The sequence below is a fragment of the Petaurus breviceps genome, unplaced genomic scaffold (genome assembly GCF_028583685.1).
Source record: "Petaurus breviceps papuanus isolate PSGF00001 unplaced genomic scaffold, PetGlider_PUasm1.0 90743, whole genome shotgun sequence".
Classification (NCBI taxonomy): Eukaryota; Metazoa; Chordata; class Mammalia; order Diprotodontia; family Petauridae; genus Petaurus; species Petaurus breviceps.
In genome coordinates, this window is record NW_027187332.1 from 3,226,902 (window position 1) to 3,254,657 (window position 27,756).

The 27,756-nt window shown below is 36.2% G+C and overlaps 1 protein-coding gene across 2 annotated transcripts; it reads left to right on the forward strand.

The window, feature by feature from the left end:
- Positions 1–9,430: 9,430 nt before the first annotated feature.
- Positions 9,431–21,041, forward strand: SLITRK5 (SLIT and NTRK like family member 5). Of its 2 annotated transcripts, none has more exons than XM_069067325.1 (2): positions 9,431–10,993; positions 14,420–21,041. In XM_069067325.1, the coding sequence occupies exon 2, from the start codon at positions 14,428–14,430 to the stop codon at positions 17,311–17,313; it is 2,886 nt and encodes a 961-aa protein (XP_068923426.1). In that variant the 5' UTR covers positions 9,431–10,993; positions 14,420–14,427; the 3' UTR covers positions 17,314–21,041. The 2 variants fall into 2 exon arrangements, with proteins under 2 accessions (XP_068923426.1, XP_068923425.1); XM_069067324.1 differs by lacking the exon at positions 9,431–10,993 and adding an exon at positions 11,307–11,710.
- The last annotated feature ends 6,715 nt before the right edge of the window (positions 21,042–27,756 follow it).

Consider the following 27,756-nt stretch of genomic DNA (forward strand, 5'->3'; position numbering starts at 1 on the left):
ATAGATAGATAGATGATAGATAGATAGATAGATGATAGATAGATTTAAATAGTCTAACATTTAAAAGGTGTTATTTTACTAATGCTTTCCTAATGTGCTGCTATTCATTGCCTTTTTGATGTAATATAAGATATATGTGAGATTAAAGAAATACTTAAGCAATTAGAAATAAATCTTCCTTAAAAAGTATGTGTATGTGTATATACATGTACAAACTTTAATATGTATATGTATTTCAGTATATATGAAAATAATAAAAAATGAATTATACTAAAAGTATGAGTAGTTCTTGATATAAAGTCTTTTCCTTTTTGATTCTTCTTCTTAGATGAGGAAATGAGTATCTGCATTTCATACTGCAAATGAACAGATCTTTTTGTCAGCGTGTTCATTCCTTTTAAAATCAACTTAATGGAACATACCTCTCTATAAAAACAATTTTAAAATATTCTTCCTTGACTCTTAAATTCTATTATTCTGATATGAACTTTGGTAAGAATCAGTATTTTTTAAAACTGGGTTAGCAATACCTACTCAAGTGATATTAAAATAAAAAATGAATAAATAGAATTTCATAGGATATATGGAAATAAAAACATAAGGCCAGAAGTACAACATATTTTGATATAGAAGTACAGTTATTAATTTGAGTTTTCAAAGTAAACTAAGCTATCTGTGTGTATGTGTGCCAGGTTTATATCTCCTGAGAAAATTAAGAATTCATAAGGTAGGTCACATGAATATTACTTAACATAAAACTATACTGTCATGATGGGGACATATGACCTAGTGATTAATTAAAAGATTCAGTTTTAGATGAGAAATTTTGTCAGATAGGACTTTTGGTTTCTGAGACTGTTTTTTTTTTCCTTTTCTATAATGATTTAAGGGAAGGATTAAGTCAGTAAATGTTCTCACATGATTACTATAATTTATTTACACACTTTCTGTTAACGATAGTCAACAAATTTCAGGAGGGTGATTTACAAAGTATAAGAATAATAATCCAAATAACTCAACAGAATTTGACACTGAACAACAGAATAGTTCAAGTTATTAGTTCTCTTCAAACATGTCTTAGCTCAGGGAAAGTTTGGAAATGAAAGAAGTCCGATGAAGCAAAAAATAGCATCACGTATAAAGCCCTGGACTGGGAATCAGGAGACCAAACTTCAACTCCCAGCCCTAAATCTAATCATCTGTATTACTTTGAGCTAGTTATCCTACATCTTGATTTCTTCTTGTGTAATAAATTTGGGTTACATAATCTACAAGTTAATTTCTAACTTCAATACATTCGATAATGTATAACGATATTGATGCCACCATGATCAGAACTTAAAAAGTAAAACAAAAAATTCCAGAATTGGAGATGTTTTATTTGTTTTGTTTTGTTTTTTAATTTTCTTGTGATATGACCTTCTTAACAATGAATAGTACCACTTAATCAGAAGTTGGTTGGTTGTCAGTCATCGGGAAAGTAAACTGACAGATACTTATTGGATCATAACTATTTTATATTATACAGATGAGAGTTAATTGATGATGCATTCAATAAATAGTAATCTGAAATAATGTATTTTAATTTGTGAAAGTATTAGAATTTCATGAATATTATAGTAATTAAAGATTTATTTTTTAATATAAGCGTGCCAACTTAACCAATGAATTGAAGTTTTGATTTATTATTGCTCTTATAACAAAAAGGAATAATCTAAAAAGAACTATCAATCATCAAAAACTGGCTTTCTGTTTTACAGAAAGTGCAACTTTGAGCTATTTAGAAGTTTGCACATAGTAGAATTAATGTCTATAAAGTTAATTTAAGAATCTGTATTGCGGGCAGAGCCAAGATGGCAGAGTAAAAGGAGGGACTTGCTTGAACTTGCCCCCAAACCCCTCCAAATACCTGTAAAAAAAATTCTACTATATAGAATTTAAAAAAATACTCTAAACAAATTCTAGGGCTACAGAACCCACAAAATGACAGAGTGAAAGAAATCTCCAGCCCAAGACAATCTGGAAGGGTGACCAGAAGCATATATCACATCAGATTGGGAGCAAAATGCAGTCTGGCATGGGTCATGCTGGCACAGAGACAGCAAGGGACAGAATGGGCCTCAGGGGACCAAATCACTGGCAACTGTGGTGGTTTCCAGACTTCTCTCCCCAGCCCCAGGATGGCAGAAGTGGCAGCAGCAGAAGCAGCCACAGTAGCAGCAGCAGCATTGGCTGTTTCTGGAGCTTTGGCCCCACAGATGGTGGGGGAGAGAGCAGCTGAGGCAAAATCACTGAAGCCTGGGACAGTAGACCCACCCCTAGCCCCACCCCTATTGGAAACAGAATACTACCTTGACAAAGAGTTAGAAAGTCAAGTATTTGGCTATGAAGATGAGCAAACAATGTAAAAAGAAAAAAAAAAGTCTATAAAACTGTAGAATCTTACTTTGGTGACAAAGAAGATCAAAACATACAACCTGAAGAAGACAACAACATCAAAGCTCCTGCATCAAAAGCCTCCAAGAAAAATATGAATTGCTCACAGGCCATGTAAGAGCTCAAAAATGATTTTAAAAATCAAGTAAGATTATCATTAATTTATTATGGAGAAAATATATACAAACTCATAACAAGGTGAGACAGTATATGATTATGCTAAAAATATGAATACAGACAGTATTCAAAGGAGGTGGGCCATAAGCTATATCCCCTAATAAACAATAGTTAGTGATTGGAAAGGAATGACGAGGCAGAGGGAGGAAAAGAGGAAGATATCAGAATTGCATGATGGAATAGTATAAGCAAAATAAAGTCTAGACTTGGGGAAAAGTCATAACATGATCAAGGACAGTAAGAGAATTGAACAAAACAGAATGGAAGAGTCCCACTGGATATTATAAGATGAGTTTAGATAAGCATGAGGGTAGAGACCATACCTTATTTACCTTTGTGTTACTACTTATCATCATATTTTGTACTTGATAAGTACTTAATATCTCTTTACTGAATGCAATTGGATTTGCTTAAATGTCAGGCTATACCATTTTGCATGTGTCCTGTAGACAATGGAGACAATTGGAAGTTTTTGAGAAAAGAAGGAAAATTATTAAATAATTTTATAGGAGGATAATTTTTTTTAAATTGAGCAAGTATTATTAAGCACCTACTATATGCAAGGTACTCTACTAGCTATGAAGCAAACGATTAAACAAATGCAATCTTTGTCCTGAAATAGTTTACATAGTGGGGGATTCAGATAAATAAATCAAAGATGATTTTTAGTGTTAGAAAGAACTACTGAGTCAAATAGAATAGCATGTGAGTTCTGCCTTGATGGAAAATTAAGAATCTGATATAGATTAAGAGGGAATATAGCACAGTTATTTGCGATGACATGCAAATACAAAGAGATAGGAAGTGGCATGTTGAGTGTAGGGAACAGGGGGTACACCAGATTGACAAGAATATAGAGCATATGAAGGAAATTAATATTTAATAATTTTGGAAAGGTAGGTAGGAACTTAATTCTGGAAGATGTTAAGTACCAGATTGAGAAGTCTGTATTTTACCATACCAATAATCACTGAAAGATTTTGAGCAGGAGTGATAGTCAAATTTCTTGTCTTTCAAATATTAATTCAAAAGATAGATGGAAGATGCATTGAAGATAGGAGAGAGCAAAATCAACCTATGACACAGGAACAGAGATGAGACTGACATAGGACATTGTGTAGGTCTGAATGTATATAGGTTGGAGAAGGGAAGACTGAAGTAAATTAAGAGGAGGAGTAAAGAATTTCCCTGATAAAGGAAACCTGGGCCATCAGGTTGAGGGGAGAACAAGCATTTATTAAGTGGCTACTATATGCCAAGAACTGAGCTAAGCACTTTACAAATATTATCTAATTTGATACTCACAACAATACTGTAATGAAAGTTCTATTATCATCTACATTTTACAGTGGAGGGTACTGAAGCAAATAGAGGTTAAGTGTCTTGCCTGACACAGCTAGTCTGAGGTTGGATTTGAACTCAGGTCTTCCTGAATGCAGGCCCACCCTGTGTTCTATCCACTGTGCCATCTAGCTCCCTCTAAGGAGGTATTATTACAATCTTCTCAAAATTAGGATGCTTGGAGGAATAGTGAATTTAAGGGGCATAATAATAAATGGTATATTGGACACATTGAATTTAATATGTCAACAGAAATCCAGTCAGATATGTCTCCAAAGCAATTGGTTGGACATTTAGCATTGTTATATGGAACAAAACACAGGGGAAAAAATAAAATTCAATATTATAATCAACTTGGAATGAGGTGATACAGGCACAGACAAAAGTGGTAAAAGGGGAAATGAAAAAGAAATAATAGATACAAGACTCACTTAGAAGAAAGAAACAAGTCTTAGTGACTGATTAAATATGAGATGAAGGAAAGGGAAGAATCCTGTAGGGAAGGTGAATAATCTTAGTTAAAGCAATAATTCTGTCTGATCAATCTACTAAAATTGCACAATAATAATAATTATTATTATTATTATTTCAATCAATCTGTAACTAAATTGAGTTCAATTTAACAAACTTCTTAAACATCTATTCTGTGCAGGACTTAAATGGTTTCATTAACATGTAAAATTTTCTATCACAAATGCAATATTCACAATACCTACGGCAACTATAAATATGCTGATATGGTTATTAATCGAAAAACATACCTCTCTACGTGGAGGATAAAGCTAGAACATTTATTAAAATACCAGAAAACTGAGTCCCAAAACCAGAGAGTCAAAGCCGTCAGAGTAGTTGTGAAATTGGAACATGTAGTTAATATAGTAAACACCCACCATCTCAAGCCTTCAAAACAGAAGAGCCTACCTCAGGCAAAAGTCCTCCTCTCCCCACTCACAGCAACTGCTCAGTGTCCAGCGTGCTCCCAGCAGCACCAGTCCCACCCTCCCCCCACTGTTCCTGTCCCTGGGGTCCTCAGCAGGAGTCCCTAGCAGAAAATTTGGCTGCCTCAAAAAAGGAAGGATTTCGCTCCACCCCTGCCTTGGCCACTAGTGCTGCCACTGCTACCGCTGCTGCTGCTGCTGTTGCCAGGCTTCCAGTCATGGCATGCACTCCAGCTTGGCTTCCACTTCCTCTTGCCCCACTCCTTCCTGCTACGTCAATAAGTCCAATGGGCATGGAAGATCTTTAAATCCCATAACCCTTATAAGTATGAAAGTATACACTAGAGATTACTTTTTTGTTGTAATTGTTTCATATAATGTTGCACTATTCTCTACTTTTCCATCATGCCTCAGACACTTCTTCACCCTGTTCAACACATACTCTTCAATCCAATGACATTGGCCTCCTGGATGTTGCACAGGTATTTCCATCTCTCAGTTCAGGGGATTTTTTCTGATCATCCCTTATTCCTGGAATGCTCTCCCTCCTCTGCTATGCCTACTGGCTTCCCTCTTTTAAGTTGCATCAATGAAACTGAAATTCCACCTTCTACAGGAAGCCTTTCTCAATCCTTATTAACTCCAGTGCCTTCCTCTGTTATCTCCTAATTACCCTGTATATAGTTTGCTCTGTGTGTGTGTGTGTGTGTGTGTTGTCTTCCTCATTAGATTTTAAGCTTCTTGAGGTCAGGGACTGGCTTGTGCTTCTTTTTGTATTCCTTTGCACTTAGCACACAGTACCATGTTTTTATTATAGCAGGCACTTAATAAATGTTTATTGATTGATTACCAATTCAGGTCTGGAACTTCCATCTCAGAAGAACTCATATTCTGCCACTGGTGCCTCTTCCTCTAATTGGAGGGTAAAAGGGTCTTCTGAAAGCCTGCCTCTATTTTAGGAGGACATCCAGTTCAATCAATTTAATTTCCAACCAGACTGCACTCCGCTAGACTTATCACTCATTCCCCTAAGCTGGATACCTTCCCTCTAATGTCTCCTTTTCAGCTTCCTTTTATATGTTGCCTTCTCTGTTATAATGTAAACCCCTTGAGGGTAAGGACCATCTTTCTCTTTTTATGTGTTTGTATTCCAATTTGGTCACAGGGTGAGTATTTTCTTTTTGTTCCAGAGACCCTGAATTTTGCCATCAAATAGAAGATCTGTTGAATGCAAGCTAGAAAGACCTAGTGATGACCTGTCTTCCATGTACTATCATAGACTAACATCAGAGATGCTCATCATCAGAAAATTGGCTATAAGAGATGAAGATTTTCAGCCACAGCAACTTGAAAAAGATAGTTCACTAAGGCATAGAGTGGTTTTAATTTATCAGTGAAAGAAACGCCTGAATAAAATAAGCAATTCTTGAAAAAAAAATGTAAGTCACCTATTTTGTTATTCTTCAAAAGAATATAATTCATAATCAGAAAATATTTTTGAAGATAGATTAAGTAGTTAGCAAGCAAAATAGTCATTTTCCTCCCTCTTGTGATTTTATCTTGTGATAAGGTATAAGGATCAAGGGTACATCTCTAATAAAAAAAACTGCTTATTATGTCTGCACAAACACGAAAAAAAATCAATTTGGTTTAACATTCATCATTTTAGTAGTTAATTCATATCTCATAATGATCAATGATGTCTGTGACAATTGCATAAAGGGTAAACTAGTCATGGAGAACCTACCAAATGGCCTTGATGTGTCATTGGTCATTTTATCAAGCATACAGAGAGGCACAATCACAGAAAATAACTCATGTTTTTACCGTATTGGAGAAATTTTTGTTTATTACTGATAGAAAACAGAAAAGCAATTTTCCACTTCATAGATTTTGTTTTTGTTGTTATTTAATGGTATTATTTTGTTTTCCTATGAAGTAAATTATAATTACTAAATATCAGATGGTACAAAACCTTAGTAATTACCATTCTCATAGTACCCCTTTTAAAAATTAGAACAGTAAAAATCTGATCCTGCTTTACTAACTAAGCTCATAAATATGAAAATTTAGGAAAATATGCAAGCTATGTTTCCACATTGGTTTTTAATTCTAATCGAAGACTAACATGCTGTGACCAATAATTACCAAATACCAACCTGATTCTTCACCATTCCCATCCCCTTATCAAGATAAATAAATGTTAGACTACCAAGCTTGACAAAAAAAAAAAAAAACCAACAACTATGTCTTCAATTCCTTATTATAAAGGGAAAGAGACAGATCATACAGAAGATGAAAATTACATAATTAGCAGTGCAAAGGATATCAGTTAACTGATACATTTCATATAAAGATTTGTCTTCTTAGTCTAAGTGCTTAGGGACGATGGCACATATCAAAATGAAAACACAATATATTTATATTTTTGTCATCTTAAAATGTATTGTAAATTCTAGATGATTCATGTGTTAGTTGTTGCTTTAATTTGCATTGGGATATTCAAGGGTCAAAGGAAGGCCACATGTTGCACTAATTCTTGCCAAAAAGCTTTTGTATCCATTTTATTTGTTTATGTTAAGACTAGAGAGCTAGCTAACCACAAAATGAATTAAAAATTCTCCATAATAATCATTTTCACAGAAAATTCCACTTCCCAATAACAAATGTTCATCACCCCCTAACATAAAATACCTTTTTATTTGACATTAGTGACACTATTCTTGGAGGAAGAAGTTGATTTTCTTATCATTGCTTCCAAAATGTTTGTTGACTTTGTATACTTATGTGTCTGCATATCTTCGAATGTGTGTGATGTATCTGTGCTGCATATTATACTGAAGATTTAAAGAATGATTATTTAAACTCATATTGAAGAATGCTAGGCTCAGAATGCATTGATAATTATTATATAATTCATTTTTTGTTTTTCCTCCCTCTGCCACATTAAAGGGTCAAAGTCAAATAGGACTTTGCAGATTATTAATAAGGTTTTTCCTTATTCCTTTGATGTTATCTTCCCTCCCCCTCCTCCTGATATGGCCTCCTGTGGTGCTTAGTCCTTTCCTAATATAGCAGTTTCCTGTAAAGGGACGTGTAGAGACACCTAGTGGTGAAAGGTAAGGATGACTTCTTTTTTTAATACTTCAGAAGTAGGCTACTGACTAGAAAGTCATTAGCATATATTCAGTTGACACATAAAAGACAACTTGGAATTTGGCTTAACTACTATCTCTCACCAAATACTCAAATGACATATTTAAATTCCATTTTTTTGTTGTATACATTTCCATGCTATACTATGATTTCATCCAAGTTGCTATTCCCTCCACCCACACAGATTACAATTTCTTTATGTCAGTAAAGAGTTTTATGAATTACTGCCCCCCTCAAACAAATGCAATGACAGCTACAACAACATCCATTATCTTGTGGCCAACCTTATGATGATAGGAAATCATATTTTAATTGAATCAAATAAAATGACTTCAAATTGTTAAAGATCATCAATTTTCAAATGGAGGCAAATATTTTGTCATAAATGTAATAATGCTGGTTTAATAACTATTTGTAACTAAGTAGCATAATTATGTTTTATGGGTCTTAAAAACTTCTGTATAAATGAATAAGCTACTTTATCATACTAAGAAATGTGATCATCCATCCTAGAGACAATTTTAGTTTATATACCAATATCAATAATCATTTTAATAAAATTTCCAAACATATGTTAAAATTATTTGTCATGAAAATTAATCAGGTTTAATAAAATGACCTGATAATATTTATTTTATTTTTAAAGTACTTGATTACTTTTAAACCTGTTGAACAATTTTAATGATCAGGTGTTAATGACAAAGTATAAAGCACTTTAACTGATTATAGGAATGCTTGCATAAATATTTATGTTAGCCAGTGATGTGTATCCTTGGGCCAAATGTTTACAGGGAAAGGGGAAAATTCCTTGTTAGTTTAACTAGAACTTATATTGAAATGGCATTCTTCTCTTAACTGTCATACCTGATGATTACCAATTTGTTGCTATCTTTTTTATTTTCTCCTCTTTTTTATCCAGAGGTATTATCTCCTACACTAAATTTCCACCCAGGTGAAATGCTCCTAGATGAAACAAAAGCCTCCATAGAGAAAATCCTAATCAACAGTGTGACACCTCAGCATAAAGAGATAAATGTGCCTATCTACCCCCATACATAGTGTGCTCAGATACATGACAGTATGAGACTAATATAAGACTTGATTGTCCACAGTTAATATTGCATCAGGAATGATCCAAAATTGGCATTAGGCAAAATCACACTATCATAATAGAATAAATATGAATAGATATTTTTTTCTCCTGACTAAACCATCCAACTATTAAACATACAGGAAAGTATGCAACCAGTGTGTTCTAAATCAGGGTTACCATTTGTCATAATCAATTTATAATCTATGCTTGGTACACGCAACCACAAAAGACACTTACCTGTCATGCCCAAGCTATATAATACTAATTTAATTGCCCTTCAGCAAGATAGGTTTGGGAAGGGGGAAGGGAGGTAAGGGTCTCATGGGTTATGAAAGAGTCATGAAACTTTCATTTATTCAAAACTACTTACCGTGGAGCTGAGAGTAATAGTATTTAGCAGGTAACTCTTCAAGGAAATTCCCTCTCCATACATTCATTTATGGGTTTTTTCTTTTGTTTTGTTTTAGTTTAGTTTTTTTTTTTTTTTAAATTATCTCCATGCGGGTATGCTCATGTATATGTCTGGAAATCATTCAAAATGGCAAAATTCTGTTACCCAGAAAAGAAAAAAGCTGCCATTCATTTTTTAAGTTATTCTTGTCAGCTAGAAAGAACTCTCTTCCTCCCCCCACTATTTTTTTTTCTCTTACACTGTTCAGGACCTGAGCTACAGTTCTAAATGGAAGGAAGAAAGGCAATCCACATGGCACTGTATTGCCTGTTCCTGATTATCACCAACTCTTACACTGTAGGCATTATTTCCACTCCTCCCTCCTTTAGGTAGTCTGTACAGTCCCACGCTTGTGTTGTGCACATTTCCTTCAAGGCTCATCGCCTCCGCACAAATATGATACCCAAGGAAGCTTTGGCTTCACACTTTGCAGTGCAGCCTAAGGAGATCAGTCGCCCTATACTCCCATCTATTGGTCACCGAGAGCCATTGCTCTGCCCCAGCTCCAGTATGTCTGCAGCAGCCTGGCTAGAACTGCGCTCCATAATAAACAAGTGTATTAGACGGTGCCCCGTGTTGGCTCCTGGTGAAAAGGCTTAAGAGATACCCAAATCGCTTACGCTGCAGCCTCCTCCTTTGCGACGTGGCTGGAGAACAGGACTTTCTCATACTTTTGCGCAGCGACGGGCACAGAACATCTCTTTGCTTGTCCTCGAGTCCCCAAAGGACGTCGGCTAGAAAAAGAAAGCTCCAATAAAAGAGGAAAATAAGATGAATCTAAGGAGGGAATCTTGAAAGGCGCTCTGTTCCCCCTGCACAACTCCGGCCCGGGATGAAACGAAAAAGCAGTAGATACCCGAGTCACCCAAATACTGATCGGGAAAAGAGGCTGCAACAACCCAAGAGGCAACGGGTGCATCGGGAACGGCGGCGGCAGGGGTGATAGCGGTGGCAGCAGTAGCCGCCGCCACCACCGCTGGACCCTGGAGCTTGGAGTCGTCAGCTGTGGCATCTGGGAAGGAGAAAGGAGCAGCAACAGCAGCAGGAGGAGGAGGATCTGCTGCCTCCACTGCCGCCGCCGCCACCGAAGGGGAACAGTGGCCTCCTCTCCCTTTCCCCTTCACTACCATGTACAGTGTGCGCTGCAAGAAGAAGCGGAGAACCATGCAAGGACACCGTTACTTTTCTCTCCCTCTGGCCAGTCCCTGGGCGAGTGTGACTGATCAGGGGGAAATGGTGTGAAGAAAAAAGGAGGAACGGGGAGGGGGAGGGGAGGAAGAGAAGGAAACGAGGTCGGAGTCTGTATTTTTCCCCCTTTTTTGCAAAGAAACCAGAGGAGGAGGCTTGAACGTGTGGCTGCTGCGGTTAGGGAGAAAGTTGATGCCTGTTTCAATGGAAAGTGTGAGTACCAGCAGGGTTTGCGTGTAAGGAACGCGGAGAACCAGAGCTGTACGTTATTAAGAAGGTTGTTGTGTAGAGGGGGTTTTGAGTGAGTGAGTGAGTGTGTGTGTGTGTGTGTATGTGTGTGTGTGTGTGTGTGTGTGTGTGTGTGTGTGTGTAGTGCTTGGTGAAGCTGACCGTCACGTTGTCAGCGAAAGGCTGTCTGTGCAGCCCTCTCTCCTCCCTTCGCCCCCCTCCCACGCTCGCTCCTTGCCTTGCCCCTCCCTCACGGTTTCTCTCCGGCTCGCCCTCCCTCCCCCCCCCTTCTCTCCAGTCTCTCTCGATCGCCCCTCGCTCTCCCTCTCCTTTTCCCCCTCCCCCTCTCTTTTCCCTGGTACTGGGGAGAGTGCCGAGAAGAGCAGCTCCGGGAGCCCCTTGGACCTCCGCCTCCGTCTATGTGTGTGTGTGTGGCTGTGGCAGTAGAGGTGGCGGTGGAGGTGGTGGTGGTAGTGGCGGTGGCGGTGGCGGTGGCTGTGGCGGTGGCTGTGGTGGTAGTGGCGGCTGCCGTAGAGGCTCCTTGTGTGTGGTGGTGTTTGTGTGCTTTTCTTATCCAACCTCCCCAACTGCATTGCTTGCCTCCTCTGGTCTTTGCCTCGGCTGCACATACGCAGCACACACCCCAAATAGACATTTTTTAAGGGTGGCTACGATGATTGGGCCCTGGAGACATAAGAATGAGTAAGTATAAGGTTTACTTAAAAAAAAAAAAAAGACTGCTTTTGGGGGGGGGGGGGAACCCCCCCCCCCCCCCACCCCCGAGATTCACGTTGTTCTTTTCTTTGGGGCGGGGGTGGGGGAGGGGTGGGAGTAGGGAAGGAATCTCTCTCCCTTGTAACTCTGGGTGCTGCTGCCCGGGCTGTACTGCTGCTGCTGCTGCTGTTCAGTTGGGTAGCAGTGTCCGGCCAGGGTTTCCGCTGCTGTTGTCGGCGGGACTGAAAGCTCTTTAGTGCAAGATATGCAGTGCGGTAATCCAGATTCTGAACTCTTTAGGGGAAAATCAAATACATTACCTCCCTCCACCTCCACTCCCGATTAAAAAGAACAACGTGAATCTCAGATCAGAGAAATAGCAGCGCAAAGGGGCATTTAAACCCAAGGTCCGTCCCCGTGCCAGAATTTTAGCCTTGAAGATCACATTCAACTTTATGTTCTTTATTTTTCTATCGCCTTAGGAGGAAGGTGGTTGTGATGAGGTTGGGAAAGCTCCTAGATCCTTACTAGTCGTTATTGAATTAAAGTTGTAAATGACTGAGAGTCTAATACTGGTCGGGCATATTTTGCAATAATCTTTTTTTTTTTTTAAGAGAGGGGAGGAGAGGGAGTGGAAAGGGTTGGGGAGGGCAAGGAGATGGGGAGGGGGAGGGGAGCAAACACCCGCTGAATGGATGAATGGATTTGATGGATCGGAGAAAAGAAATTTCAAGGTAAATGTTTTGCTTTTATGGAGGATGTCTCTGCTGCCTTTAGCAGTGAAGCTGTTTGCCTTTTGTGATTCGGAGCTATTGAATACTTGAAATGTACACTATCATGTATGTCTTCAATGTATGCCTGAATACACACAAATGTATATGTATGTATCTTTGCATATTTATATATAAATTCAAGCGTTCTTTCTAACTTGCACAAAGTGTTAGGGATATAGCTTTGGATCTATGTCACAGAAATCCTTTTGCAGTAATGAGATTTGGTTTCGGGGTACTATTCTGCTCATCACACTTCAGTTATAAGAATTAAGGCAAGGTTGACCAGTGAAAATCAGCCTTTTTTTCTCAAGAAGATAACGTTTTAGAGTTGGGAGGAGGATGAAAAAATAGGTTATTTTTTCTTCTCCCAGCAACCCAACCAATGCAAGAATACATGGACATTCCTCTCCCTATGTTCTTCCTTTTTCCCCCGGTGTTTTTTGACATCCACAAGTAGAAAGTAGGAGGAAGCGTCAAGGAGACAGAAAGGGGGTGGGGGAAAGAGAAGGAAATCGGATTTGTTTCTGGCTAGATGAAATTCGGGTATTAAATCACTGACGTAGGTCACTGGGTAGTTTTCTTCTTTTTGTTCTTTCTAGTTTGCTTTTAATCTGCTCAGGTGTCTTCTCCTTTGAAGGATGAAGCTCACTGACAGCTATCGGTGCTTTATAATAAGCAACTCCAATGCGAGGAATGTTGGTAAGGAGGTATTTCCATGAGATCCATTTAGATCTCTCCCCTGCTCTCAAGCCAGTTTTTAATAAACATTGAAAGCAAACGCTGTCAGATAAGACTGAAGCTTTGGTGACAATCCTAGCGATTTTCCTGTTTGGGCAGATCCTTGACGAGTGATTAGCAGTTCACTTTAACTCTAGGCATCTATAGGTATTCAAGAATTGCAGACGTCTTTGCTTAGTCTTTTACAGTCATTCCATCGTTTGCAACTATTTCTGTAGCTTAAAAGCCTCAGTTTGGTAACATTACTATCATGATCAAAGATGGAAAGTAAGCACTCCTGGGGAAGTACTGTTAAGTTGTACATGCAGTTAGAAGGTTGATGTGCTTAATAGCTTTATTGAAAACGTCTATCATAGAAAAGAATCTGTGTTTCTATGTGTATCTATCAATCTATCTACATATATATATGCATACACACATTTATACGTGCATACACGTACGCATACACACACATATCTCCCTTACAGACTTGAAGCTCTGTGAGATATTAGGAGATTTACGAGCTGATAAGGGATTATTTTGCTGCATTAACTTACTTTTTTTTCCCCCCTTTGGTCTTTTAAGAAGTATCCTTTGGGTTCCCACATAGACATTTACAGCAACTGTCTGAAATAGCCAAAGTACTGTATGTAGCACATTTACTTCTCTGGGGAGGAAAAAAAAAAAAAAAAACCGTGGGGGAAAGACCTTAACGTGCGCTGTTCACTGAAGAGGTTCTGAAAAAAAGAGGGCTGGGCAATAAGTGAGGTGGGAAACCTCATGAAATGGTCCTCTTTTTTTCTTAAATTAGAACCGTGAAACTGAACTGACAGCCATTTTATGTATATTTATGGATTGATCTTGGGATATTGGGGGAGGGGGAGGAAGGATAAAATCCTGAAATGGGACAGTATCTAATATTTACCTTATGTTGGTAAAAATATCTTTAACTCACCCAGAGTTGCAAATCATCCCTTTAATCATTGACAGTTTTACGAAGTCTGGGCGATTCAGATATGCTTCTATATCTTCCTAGTCTTTAACAACAATAAATAAAGACCAAAAAAAAAAAAAAACCCCATACAAAAAACCTTCTTTTCCCAGACTATAGAGAGAAATACACTTTAAAAAAAAAAAAAAAACAACTAACACTCCTGTATAAAATTTTTTGGTTATATTCTGTTGTTTTCTTTTGTTTTCCTTACAGGAGGTAAAATGTACCCTTGCTGCTCCACATTAACTTTGGAACAGGACCTCAACAGAAAAATGCATATCTGGATGCTGCAGACTATAGCGTTTGCTGTAACATCTCTCGTCTTTTCGTGTGCAGAAACCATCGATTATTATGGGGAAATTTGTGACAATGCATGTCCTTGTGAGGAGAAGGACGGAATCTTAACTGTGAGCTGTGAAAACAGGGGGATCATCAGCCTCGCAGAAATCAGCCCTCCACGCTTTCCAGTTTACCACCTCTTGTTGTCTGGCAACCTTTTGAACCGTCTCTACCCCAATGAGTTTGTCAATTACACTGGGGCTTCAATTTTACACCTAGGGAGCAACGTCATCCAGGACATTGAGACAGGGGCTTTTCATGGGCTTCGAGGTTTAAGGAGATTGCATTTGAATAATAATAAACTGGAACTACTAAGAGATGACACTTTCCTCGGATTGGAGAGTCTGGAGTATCTACAAGTCGATTACAATTACATCAGCGCCATTGAACCTAATGTTTTTGGCAAACTGCACTTGCTGCAGGTGCTGATCCTCAATGACAACCTCTTGTCGAGTTTACCCAACAACCTTTTCCGTTTTGTGCCCTTAACACATCTAGACCTTAGGGGCAACCGGCTGAAACTTCTGCCCTACATAGGGCTCCTGCAGCACATGGATAAAGTTGTGGAATTACAGTTAGAAGAAAACCCCTGGAACTGCTCCTGTGAGTTGATCTCCCTCAAAGATTGGTTAGACAGCATTTCCTACTCTGCCTTAGTAGGGGATGTGGTTTGTGAGACGCCTTTCCGGTTACATGGGCGGGACTTGGATGAAGTGTCCAAGCAAGAGCTTTGCCCAAGGAAACTCATCTCAGACTATGAAATGAGGCCCCAGACACCCTTGAGCACAACGGGGTATTTACATACAACCCCAGCCTCGGTCAATTCCGTGGCCACTTCTTCCTCTGCTGTTTACAAGCCTCCTCTGAAGCCCCCTAAAGGGACCCGCCAACCCAACAAACCCAGGGTGCGTCCCACCTCTCGACAACCCTCTAAGGACTTGGCCTACAGCAACTATGGCCCCAGCATCGCCTACCAGACTAAATCGCCGGTGCCTTTGGAGTGTCCTACTGCGTGTTCTTGCAATCTGCAGATTTCTGACTTAGGTCTCAATGTCAACTGCCAAGAGAGGAAGATAGAAAGCATTTCGGAGCTTCAACCCAAGCCCTACAACCCTAAGAAGATGTACTTGACAGAGAACTACATCACAGTCGTTCGTAGGACAGATTTTCTGGAAGCTACAGGGCTTGACCTGCTGCACCTTGGAAACAATCGCATTTCGGTGATTCAGGACCATGCTTTTGGGGATCTAACCAATCTGCGACGACTCTATCTTAATGGCAACCAGATTGAACGCCTGAGCCCAGAGCTGTTCTATGGCCTACAGAGCTTGCAGTATCTCTTCCTCCAATACAATATTATCCGGGAGATACAGGCTGGGACCTTTGACACAGTCCCTAACCTACAGCTTTTGTTTTTAAACAACAACCTCTTGCAGGCCCTGCCTGGGGGCATTTTTTCTGGCCTCAAGCTGCTCAGGCTAAATCTAAGGAGCAATTACTTTTCTTCCCTCCCTGTGAGTGGAGTGCTGGATCAACTGAAATCTCTTATTCAGATCGACTTGAATGACAACCCTTGGGATTGCACTTGTGAAGTTGTGGGCATGAAGTTATGGGTGGAGCAGCTCAAAGTGGGTGTACTTGTGGATGAGGTCATTTGCAAGGCGCCCAAGAAGTTCGAGGAGACCGATATGAGGTCTATTAAGTCGGAGCTTTTGTGCCCAGACTATTCTGATGTAGTGGTTTCTACACCTACTCCCTCCTCCATACAGATTCCACCACGAACCACCTCTTTGCCCTCCACAGGCAGATTCAACAGCACGGGCGCCGCTGCTGGGGGTGGCTCTGGTAACAGCGCCTCTTCAGTCCCCTTGTCTGTGCTGATCCTTAGCTTGCTGCTTGTCTTCATCATGTCAGTTTTTGTGGCCGCTGGGCTCTTTGTTCTGGTGATGAAAAGGAGAAAGAAGAACCAGAGCGACCACACTAGCACCAACAACTCCGACGTGAGCTCCTTCAACATGCAGTATAGTGTGTACAGTAGCAGCGGGGGCAGCAGCCACCACCATTCGCATACTCACCACAGGGGCCCTACCCTCCCAAAAGTGAAAACCCCCGCCGGGCACGTGTATGAATATATCCCCCACCCACTGGGCCACATGTGCAAAAACCCCATCTACCGTTCCAGAGAGGGCAATTCCGTGGAGGATTACAAAGATTTGCACGAGCTCAAGGTCACCTATAGCACTAATCACCATCTGCAGCCTCAGCAGCAGCAGCAGCAGCCACAGCAGCCTCAGCAGCAGCAGCAACAGCAGCAGCCACAGCAGCAGCTGCAGCTACAGCAGGGAGAAGAGGAGAGGCGGGAAAGCCACCACCTGCGGAGCCCCGCCTACAGTGTCAGCACCATAGAGCCGAGGGAGGAGCTGCTGTCACCAATGCAAGACGCTGATCGCTTTTACAGAGGCATTTTAGAACCCGATAAACATTGCTCTGCCACCACGGCTGGGAGTAGCCTCCCAGAATATCCTAAATTCCCTTGCAGCCCTGCTGCCTATACCTTCTCCCCCAACTATGACCTTAGGCGCCCCCATCAGTACTTGCATCCGGGGGCAGGGGACAGCAGGCTCCGGGAAACGGTGCTCTATAGTCCCCCCAGTACTGTCTATGTAGAACCCAACAGGAATGAGTATCTGGAATTAAAAGCAAAACTAAACGTTGAGCCGGACTACCTCGAAGTGCTGGAAAAACAGACCACATTTAGCCAGTTCTAAAGGAAACAAACTCCCCATAGAGCATTTGTATTTAAAACAAACAGAAGAACAAACACATGATGAACCGGTTTGATTAATTGTGTTGTTTCAACGTTTAGGGTGAAGTGCCTTGGCACAGGATTTTCAGCTTCGGCGAATGATACTGAAAGGGTGTGCAATCACATTTTATTTTTACAATTAGGAAACGTTTGTGTAAGCTGGGCACAACTCTTGCTCTTCTTGTGTCAGTGGAGGGAAGAGGAGCTGTATGGAGGGCCATTTTTGCAGGTGACTTTTAAAGGTCAATGAAGTTTTTTGATGGTGGGGGAATACTTCTGTTTTTCAAAGATTGAAGGGCACAGATTCCTCCTTTCCTCCTCTGATCCCTCATTCCCTCCCCCTTTAAGCCATGGGTGGGTATAAATGGCTTTTATGGAGAGAGATTAGCACACCCCCACTTTAATACAAGATTTCTTTTCTTTTTTTTTATTTTAAAGGATGTGTTTGTATGCTTTCTGGACATTTGAATTTAAAAAAAAAGTATTATGACCTTGAAAAGGATCAGTATAGATATGGAAAAACCATTAAAGAGTGCAGAGCTATATGATCCATAACTGGTTAGTCAAAATAACTTATTGATGAAATATAAAAATATTTTATTGTAGCACCTATTTTTATATGCACATTCCCATTTCTCTTTCCTTCACTATTTTAGTCTATGATTTGTTTGGAGCTTTATTTCCAAAGCTGAAGTGGTATCAGGAGGGCATTCTAATCCTAAAATTTCTAGTAGCAATGACTAAATCTTAGAAAACAATCCAAAATCCACACAATTAGGTCTGCATAAATAATAATAATTGTTATTTTTTCCAACAAGTTAAAGTATTTCCTATTATGGAAATTTGGACTAACTAGTGAGGGATATATGGAAATTATAGTTTTCAAGTGAGAGAGTAAAAAAGGCCTCTCTTTCCATTTAACCAACCAAAATATAATAATTTGACTACTATTGTAGCCAATTTCTGATTGTTTAGGCAAATATAATTGCACTTATACCGATCCATTTGTAGACTGGCACCTTGAAAGACCAAATGATGGACTGTGCAAATTTATATACTATCTTTACCCCTTTGGGCAACAGGCAATGATAACTGATTACCATAAAGATAAGATCAATGTAAGATGGGGCTACTGGTGACTAGTATGTATCTCAGCACATGAAATTTTTAGTAGTTTATGAATCCATACTTAATAATTATTTCAAATGTGAGAATATAAAGTAATAATTACCTGAAGTTCAAAATATATGACCCATAGACCAATGATTCTCCAATTTTAATCAAGATGGAAGGGACAGGATTTAATCCACTAGGCCTAATTTAAATAATTCTTTGCAGAAAGTTAATACACTATAATGATCAGTTTTGTGCTTGAGGGAGCTAGATATTTCTAAATATATCACTAATATGCTTATTAGTGAAATTTCATGTTTATGTATTTTTTTTTCCATTCTGAAGTGTTCATTTAATACATGGAACAGGGTAAGTAATGTTGCTTTACACAAGTTTTATTGAAATATTATGTAAGCTATCATTATTGGTTTTTCTTATTCAGTCATTAGTTTGCCATTGTGTCCATATTTCAAATTATATAAATTTATATTCAAAGTTTATAATAAGTTTGTGACTGAGTTTGAAATTTCCTCTCAAATGTTCAAAATACAGATGATTACATATATACTATCTATTCACCTTGGGACAACGTTTGGCCAGTACATTGGTCTTTGTCTTACAGGGCTTAACCTGCTTGTTTGAAGTAATTTGGATTGTAAAGGTCTGTAGATTTCATTCAGCTTTTGGTGGCTCTCTCAATAACCAATAACTTTAAATGGAATGTGTCAGAAGATCAAGGGTAGTCCATGAACCTGAATGTGCAAGAAGCACTTTACATGGCATCCTGCCACAAAGAGGCAGCATCTACCAGTGAGTAAATTGACAGCACCTGATTGAATTTAGAATAAATGGGTGGTCACATCCTCCCTGAGTAAAAGTAAAAACAAAACAAATGAAAAATTTCCCAGTCTCCCAACTAAAAAAAATCCCACAAAACCCTTATACTACCTCTTTTAATATAAGTATATCCCTATATTTCTTTCCTTTATTTTTAAAGCATTTTCCTTTGTATACACTTTTTTTTTTTTAAAAACAAGGGGGAGGTGTAGGATTTGTGCTAAGATCATGAAAATATTTTTTTTCTTCCTCACCTGTCTACTCAGTATTTAATTCATTATTAGGAAAGAACAATGAACAATATTATTTGGTATCATAATGGAAATGTGTGTAGTCTTTCTTTTCCTTTTAAATAAAAGGTACAAATCAAAATCCCTTACTCTTTCATTATCCTGAAATTCTGTAAAGTTCTGTGAAAGATTGGATGGAACTGAAAAAGAAGATTCTCAACAAAACTAAGCTTTATTTAAAAGCATAGATTTATATATTTATATGTGTGTATTTATATGTATATATACATATATGTGTATGTACACACCCCCACATACACAGAGATAAGAGTGACAAGAAACACATGATAGGGTTGAACAAAAAAAAATTTTCTTAACTTACAAAGAATGTGTTGCAAATTTAATCTTCTTATATTTCTTAAATGTTGTGGTAATCAGAGTCTATTTTGATCAAATTTAACTGTTTAGCCTTTCTCTCTTGATTTTCTTTTTAAAGTAACCATTTCTGCCCCGCCAATACCTAACATTACATTTTCTAAGGTTTCCAAAATGTTTTATCATGAAATGATCCAGCATATCAATTATTAAAGAGCACATATCTCTATCTTATAGTTTTCTCTCTCCACATATATATACATAAAAATATATAAACATATATGTACACACATACACATATATTTCAATGTCAAGAAAGAAAGTAAGGGCAGGGCAGAACTATATGGTTCAAGAAAATAACAACAGTAAAGAACTAGGAAGTGGAAATCAAAAGAATATGAAATATGTAAAAGAATAACTTTTTATTGATTTCTTTTCATTGTATAATGTAATAAGTTAACTATAGAACATATACAATATTATATGCATTAGCTTTGGGTCATTCACTCAAAAAACATTTATTAAGAGTAGTCCCTGGGAAGGTTTGATTTTTGAGAGTCCATATTAGTATTTGTTGGTGCTAATAGTTCAAGAATTAACCAAGAAGCCTTGTGATTTACATTCTCAGAGTTTTAAAATATGATATTATGTTGTTGTGTTGTACATCAATTAAGATATGGGTGCAAGAGAAAATTTTATTTTCTCCTGCTTTAATTTCCTATGCTTTCCTTTAAAACAGAGACTCAGATGTATGATTCAATAAAGAGCCCATTCTCTATTTTATTTTAGCATTATTATAATGCAGATACGTAAATTAACCAAGAGAAAGGAATAATGTTCGGCTTCAACTTTAAGTGGGTTACATGCTAATTTACAGAAGCCCTTTGGAGCTAATAAACTATTGACTAAGGTTATGAATTAAACAGGATTCATTTAAAAATAGTACCCATTTGTCCATGTCTAAAAATACATTTACATTTATTCTCTTCAGGTTCAAGCTCTGATATTAGAATCAGGTCTTTTCATTCAGGCCAGATACATACCACATGAAAAATTGAGGCAATTAATCTGATAACTCAGTTCCTGCATTTCTTTCTAACATTTGGCCCTCCCCCACACTCCAAAAAAAGAAAAATATATATTAATTATATGATGAAGTATAGGCAAAATGAGTCAGATTAGTTTTAATTATACGTTTAACTGCACCAACACTTCAGGTTTTTTTTTTTTCTCTTCCTAATATGCAGGCCACAGTATTACATTTTTGTATTAAATGATGCTAAGATTTCCTTTCTTGGGGGTGAATGGAAGATGAAGAGCAAGATGACTTCTGGTTCCCTGAAATGTCAAAAGCTGCTTACTTCTTTGATAGAACTCAATGGATGATCTCAAAGAGCTATGTAACTTCAAAATAATCTGAATAGAGAAAATAAGTTTTCAATTTATGTGGCTCATTTAATATTTTACATTTTTCAAATAACCATAAATTAACACATTTGACCAACTTGCAGAAATCTTACATGTAAACATTTTAAAGTCAGGAAGCATTTTTAATTGTAGAATTAAATATTAACCCTAAACAGGCACAAAACCCCAGAGATCAGATATTTCTAATCAACTTGTTTTCAAAGAGAAAAACTTATAATGTATTAAATATGTCATTATCAAATTACTCTATTTTCTACTAATTAACCTATAGATCTCTCTCTATATATATATATGTATGTGTATATATGTGTGTGTATACATATATATATATACGTGTATATATATACATGTCCCCAAAAGTTTTGTATTGGATAAAATATCCATCAATGCCCCTCCAGATCAGGCATCCAGGTCTTTAAAAGTTGTTTATGTATGTTAAGACTTCTTTTACTATTTTTATATTGCTATAACCCTGAAAATTAATGATTTTTTCAATATTTCTTGAATTGTAATAGGTATTTATGGCCTTTCTTGCATATATATGTATATGTTAGAAAAATTCAATACAGTTCCAATTTCAAAGTTATTTTTTCCTCTTATTAATAACTACTTGATGTCATTCATTCATGGACTGCCCTTCCATAATGTGAAATGAGGGGAAGGGAAGAGAAGACGTCGATATAGTATATTGTCTGTTTGGGTATGAAACATAATATAACCATTGCTGCCCCACTCCTGTTTTTTGTCATTCTACCTAGCTCATGAAAGACAGGCAAAGATTTTTGCATTGGGAATGTCAGCATTTTAAGGTGGATTATTTTTGTATTAATTTTTAAGTTTGGAGAAAGATTTTTGCACCAATTGCCTGTTTCATCTGAATGTCAGAGCATTCAATACTGATTAATGCAAAAATTAAATTAAACCACTTATGGCTAAAACAAACTTTCAAGATTCCATAGCATTTTTGTTTTGCAATTACAAAAAGAATAACTGATACTTCATTAAGTCTCAATCAAAGTGAAAATAAGGAGCTAAATATTGGATTTATTAGACATCTTCTTACTAGATAGCATTAAATTTATACTTGTATATCATTCCCTGAGTTATATTTCTACTCTTTTAATTACATTTCCAGGAATCTTTATCAATGAACATGGAAAAGTTTATTTATCTCCTCAAAAGTATAACTTAAAAAAATAAATAAAAGCTTGATTAAGAGTTGAAGTCATAAAATGACACATTTAAAGGCCTTTTAATTTCATATATTTATCTGAAGATTCATGGATTAGTTATTGTGCTAAGAAAATACTTATGTTTAGGTATTGCTTTTTGTAAAGCAAAATATTTGATTTGATTATTTATATCAGTTTGAATTGAAGTGCAATACTTGCATAAGCATTTAAGCAAGATGTGCATATTTATTTGATAAAAACAGCATGCAAAAATCATGCTTCTTACATTTTGTTCAATGTATTATGCACATGTCAGATTTTAAGTAAATCATAAAAATGTTTGTTAGTAGAGACATCTGTATTATAACTTGAATAGCTCTTTAAATAAGGTTGATTATGTTTCTATAATAAATTTCACTTGAATTATCAAAATGAAAATCCATATATACATATATATCTATACACATATGTATGTATGCATTTCCAGAATGTCAATAATTGTACACATGACAAAATACACTTTTTCATAAGGACGGTGATAAGAATTATCTTTTAATCAATTAAAGTATTTTTTGTAGCTGTATATGCTTAGTCAGAAATTTTACATCCATATGCTTTATTCTTGAATAGACCATTAGAAACATTATGGATTAAAATCTAAAAGACCCTAAATATGAAACATTTGGCACTTCAAACTGTGAAGAAATTATGTGTATATAAATATACTTTATCTATATCTTAATACCTGGACACAAATTCCATGAAAAATCCTCAATTTTCAATCTTTGTTTATAATTATATAAAATCTAGTTTTAATTTATTATTTATTTTGTAGGGGTTTGTTGAACTTTTTTTATGTACACATGTTGGGTAAATTATTATTTTTAAGACTAATATTAATATAATACCAGCATTTAGCTCTTGGGTAGTGCCTATTTATTTTAATGTTTTTATAAGAGCATTTATAATTTCAATGACTACATTTTATAGTTTCCTGCCTGAGTTATCTTTGTCTTTTTTTTCCTAGTTGCCTTTTGATTTTTTTTTCCTTCTTAATCCCTTTTGGCTTATAAAGTGGTGTTTGTGTTATAGAAAATTTAGTCACTATAACCTCATACATTCAAATAATCTACTTATAAATAAAGTCCAAGTCAACCAATTTTATTCAATTTTCAATTTTTCAAAATACCTTCTCAATATTAACAATTCAGAACTGTCAATTCATCTATGTTATTACCAACTATTTATTTGGTGCTAAAAATCACACATTCCAGTCAGAAAACAAAGGCATTGTTTTCTCTAGATATCTAAGACCTGTGTTGATATATTTAATAAATAGACTGGGCTATTTTAAATATTTCTATATTTAAATGGTATTTAAAAATCAGAGTCTTGCTAGATGCTAATTTGAAATTCTAAATTTCATTTAGAAATAGATTGTTTATTCTAAATTTATTATGGATTTCTTGCCTAAATCCAGTATGAAATTAGGTAATATTAACCCAGTATTTTGAAGTGACTTTTTAGCAGTATTATAGGAAGAGGGAGATTAAAGGTATGTTTATGTAACACAGGTCTCTATAATCATTCTCCCATTAAGGCAACTAATACTACTTTGTTTCAATTATACAACAAATTAAATGAAAACTATTTTGAATATAGCATTATTATATAGTGATCAAATCATGCTTTTATATGCATGTTATCATCTTAGCTTTGTATGTACTACTGATAACCAGTGCTTATTCTTCAAAAAAAATGATGTATTTATATGTTCTCCAAATGTTTCATTTACATATTTTACAAACGTATTGTCTTTGAATAAATTAAAACTAGGTCATATAAGCTTAGCAGTTATAATATATACCTGAGTCCAAAATTCTATATGTTGCAATGTATATATACTGAAAGAAAAATGCCTTTTTGGGCAGAGGTATCAATTCATATGAATTGTACCCTGTCATCAATCTTACAGATTTCCTATCAAAGTGACATGAAATTGTCTTACATTTGAGGGCAAATTTTATCTAGGTTCATACATTAAAGAATGATTTACCTAACTGTAGTACTAAAAGGAAATGATTCATGTTGGCTAATAGAAAGACCTCTAAAATTGATTCAGGACATCTGTGTTCTAGCTCTGGTTCTTCCTTTTACAGGGAGACACTGAGCATATCACATAACCTCTTTTATGCTGCTATTCCTCACCTCTGACATAAGACTATTGCTATTAATGTTTTGAATGTAGATTTTTTTGTTTATTTTGTTTTTGTGTCCACTCAAGAAGCTATTACCATTCCCTACTTCACCGAGAGTGATTTCCTATCATTCCAGCCCCTGGTCTGATAAAGTTTGTAGGTTTGCTTCATCTTTCTTTGTGATATACTCTATGTACTATACCCTGTAAAAAATTTGACCAACTAAACTTTTGAATACAAGCTCATTTCAAATATGGTATGTAGACATAACCTCTAATACAAAGTTTGATTTGATCAACTTCTTATATTCTTTAGAGTCTGTATCATAATTTTTAATGAATTTATTACCTGCTATTACAATTAGCATTCATCAACTGTAAGAAAAAACATCTTGTTAGATTGAGTGGTGTCTAGTGAACAGAAGACATGTTATACCCTCGACTCTGCTTTTTATCTGATAGGCAAATCTTAACTTTATTTCTTTGTAATGAAAGTTACATCTGGAATATAGTTACTCCTATTCCTTTTGACCTCCCAAAGCTTGGTGGTAATATGATGGAAGTGTAAATGATGAGGGAAAATGTTGACAAAAAGACTCATCTATTGGATCCAGTTCAGTAATTTAGGTTTAAACAATCCTATTTGCCAACTCAATGCCATTTCTTACAGTGTTCAATGACTCTATGTCATTATTTCAAGTTTTCATGTTATATTAAATTATTTTATTTTTAGGATGTTATTAGTTATACATTAAATCTACATATTTTCCTGTTGTTGAAAAAAATTGAGCTTACAGTGGGTAATCATCTTAAAATCAATTTGAAATCATGTTATTAAAAGTGATGTTTTAATATATACAATTTGATTAAGAAGTCAGCTTACATTGGTTAATTCATAAGAACCAATTAGATGATGTAGTTGATAAAGTACTTACCTCGGAGTTAGGAAGAGATGACTAAGGGTCCTGATTCAGGCATTTACTAGTTATGTGACTGAGCAAGTCACAAGCTCAGTATTTTCATCTGTTAAATGGGGATAATAACATCACTTACCTCACAGGGTTGTTGTGAGGATCGAATGAAACAATACATATACAGTGCTTTGCAAAATCTAAAATGTTGTATATAGGTTGGCTATAATCATATAGGTTTTCAAAAATTGATATTCAATGCTCTAAATCTTATATAGACCATTATCAAGTGTTTACAGTGCTATGCCATAATGGCAAATATTTGAAATCTGATAATGTGGGCTTTCTACTATTTTAGAAATGTTGAATATATTTCTACTATGTTTAAGCAACATATATATGTGTGTATGTGCGTTTATATGTATGCATATGTGTGTGCATATATATATATAAAGTTACTAGTCTAAGTTTAAAGTCTCATTGCTATTAAATTAATGTTAAAATTGATATTAAAACAGTATCAGGGAACATAATATAATAATCTATTTTACTTTTTTTAAAAGATGTAATTCCTTATGGAACTAGTTTTTCTTTGATGGATTCCATAAAGCTCATATCAGATTTTAGTCTCCACAGTTAAATAAGGTAAGTGAGTCAGATTCTCCCAAGACAGAGACTACTTCCTGGGAGTAAGCTAAGGACTTATTTGGAAACTGCGTTAACTCCCTCAGACCACTAGGATAGCATAAAGTGAGCTTCAGTGGTAATTTACTAAATGTGGTAGTACATATGGTCCCACATTTAGTAAATTACTATGGAGCAAAAGCTGTCCTAATGGAGTGAAGGAGCAGTTTGCAAAAATGCCTAAACTTGTATCTCCTGCACACTAATACAACTGATAATTTCACTTAGTTGGGACAGAGGTTGGGGAGGGCTTAGAGGACAGCAGTGGAAAACATACATAGCATATTGTTGTGTTGGGATCATATAGACAGAGCACAATTCTCATGGGAAATTTTCTACTCTAAAAACTTTTGGCCTATTATACTTGGGTGCCAGAAAGATAGACTTTTCAAGATATTTTCTGTTTATTTGTGCTTTCATTTAGGCTAAATGATGGGGGGAATAATGCATTTACTGTTGGAATGCCAACAGAATTGGCTCTGTCTTTTGTTAACATTCAAACGATTTACATACTAGTGGTTCTTGGAGATCCCAGAACTCAATTCCTATGCATTTCCATCTTTGACAACCTTTCAGATAATTCCCTCTCCCACCTCCATCATTTTGGTAGAATGAAGACTGAATTATAATCAGATGGCTGAAAATTGTCTTTTGTCTCATCTTTTTATTTTCTTTTGAAATATAAAAGCTTTACTTATATGTTGTAAATAACTCATTCAGTTAATCATAAAGTATATTTTGTTTCTTATGGATTAACCTTTTTGATGGAGTAAAATTGTAAAGATGAATTATTTTTTTCTATTTTTAAAGTGAATTTCCATATGACAGAAATAAGCTGCAAACCATTTTGTGTTATTTCCTATAGAGGACTGGAGCAAAAAACTGAGTCTTAATTGTTTAAGTTCCAGATTTTGTTCTTTGTCCTGCCACTGGCTTACAATATGATCTTTGACAATTCACTTGACCTCTGTGCCTCAATTTCTGATGTATAAAAATGGGCATAATGCTTATTTGTAAAGTACTTTGAGCTCTCTATATGGTTTTGTATATATGGTTAATTGAAAATGTGATTTTTGTTCAGCTGAAATGTGCAAAAATTGTTAATATTGCTCACATTTGCTTTTTACACTATACAACTATTCTTTCTGTATCATATCCCATTAATACCTTTAAAATCTATGCTGATGAAAAATATTGCTGGATAAATATATTTTGTAAAAATATTTGTATAAATGTTAGTTTCAAATTATATTTTAAAGTTTTGATATCAACAATGCATAGGCAAATTAAATGGTTATTTACAAAAACAACACAAAAAGTTAAATTTTATAGTAACTTTGAAAAAAGTCACAGGCATTAAAGTAGGGATAGAGAACCTGAGGCCTGGAGACAACATGTGGCCCTCTAGGTCCTCAAGTGTGACCCTTTGCCTGAATCCAAAGTTCACAAAATAAATCC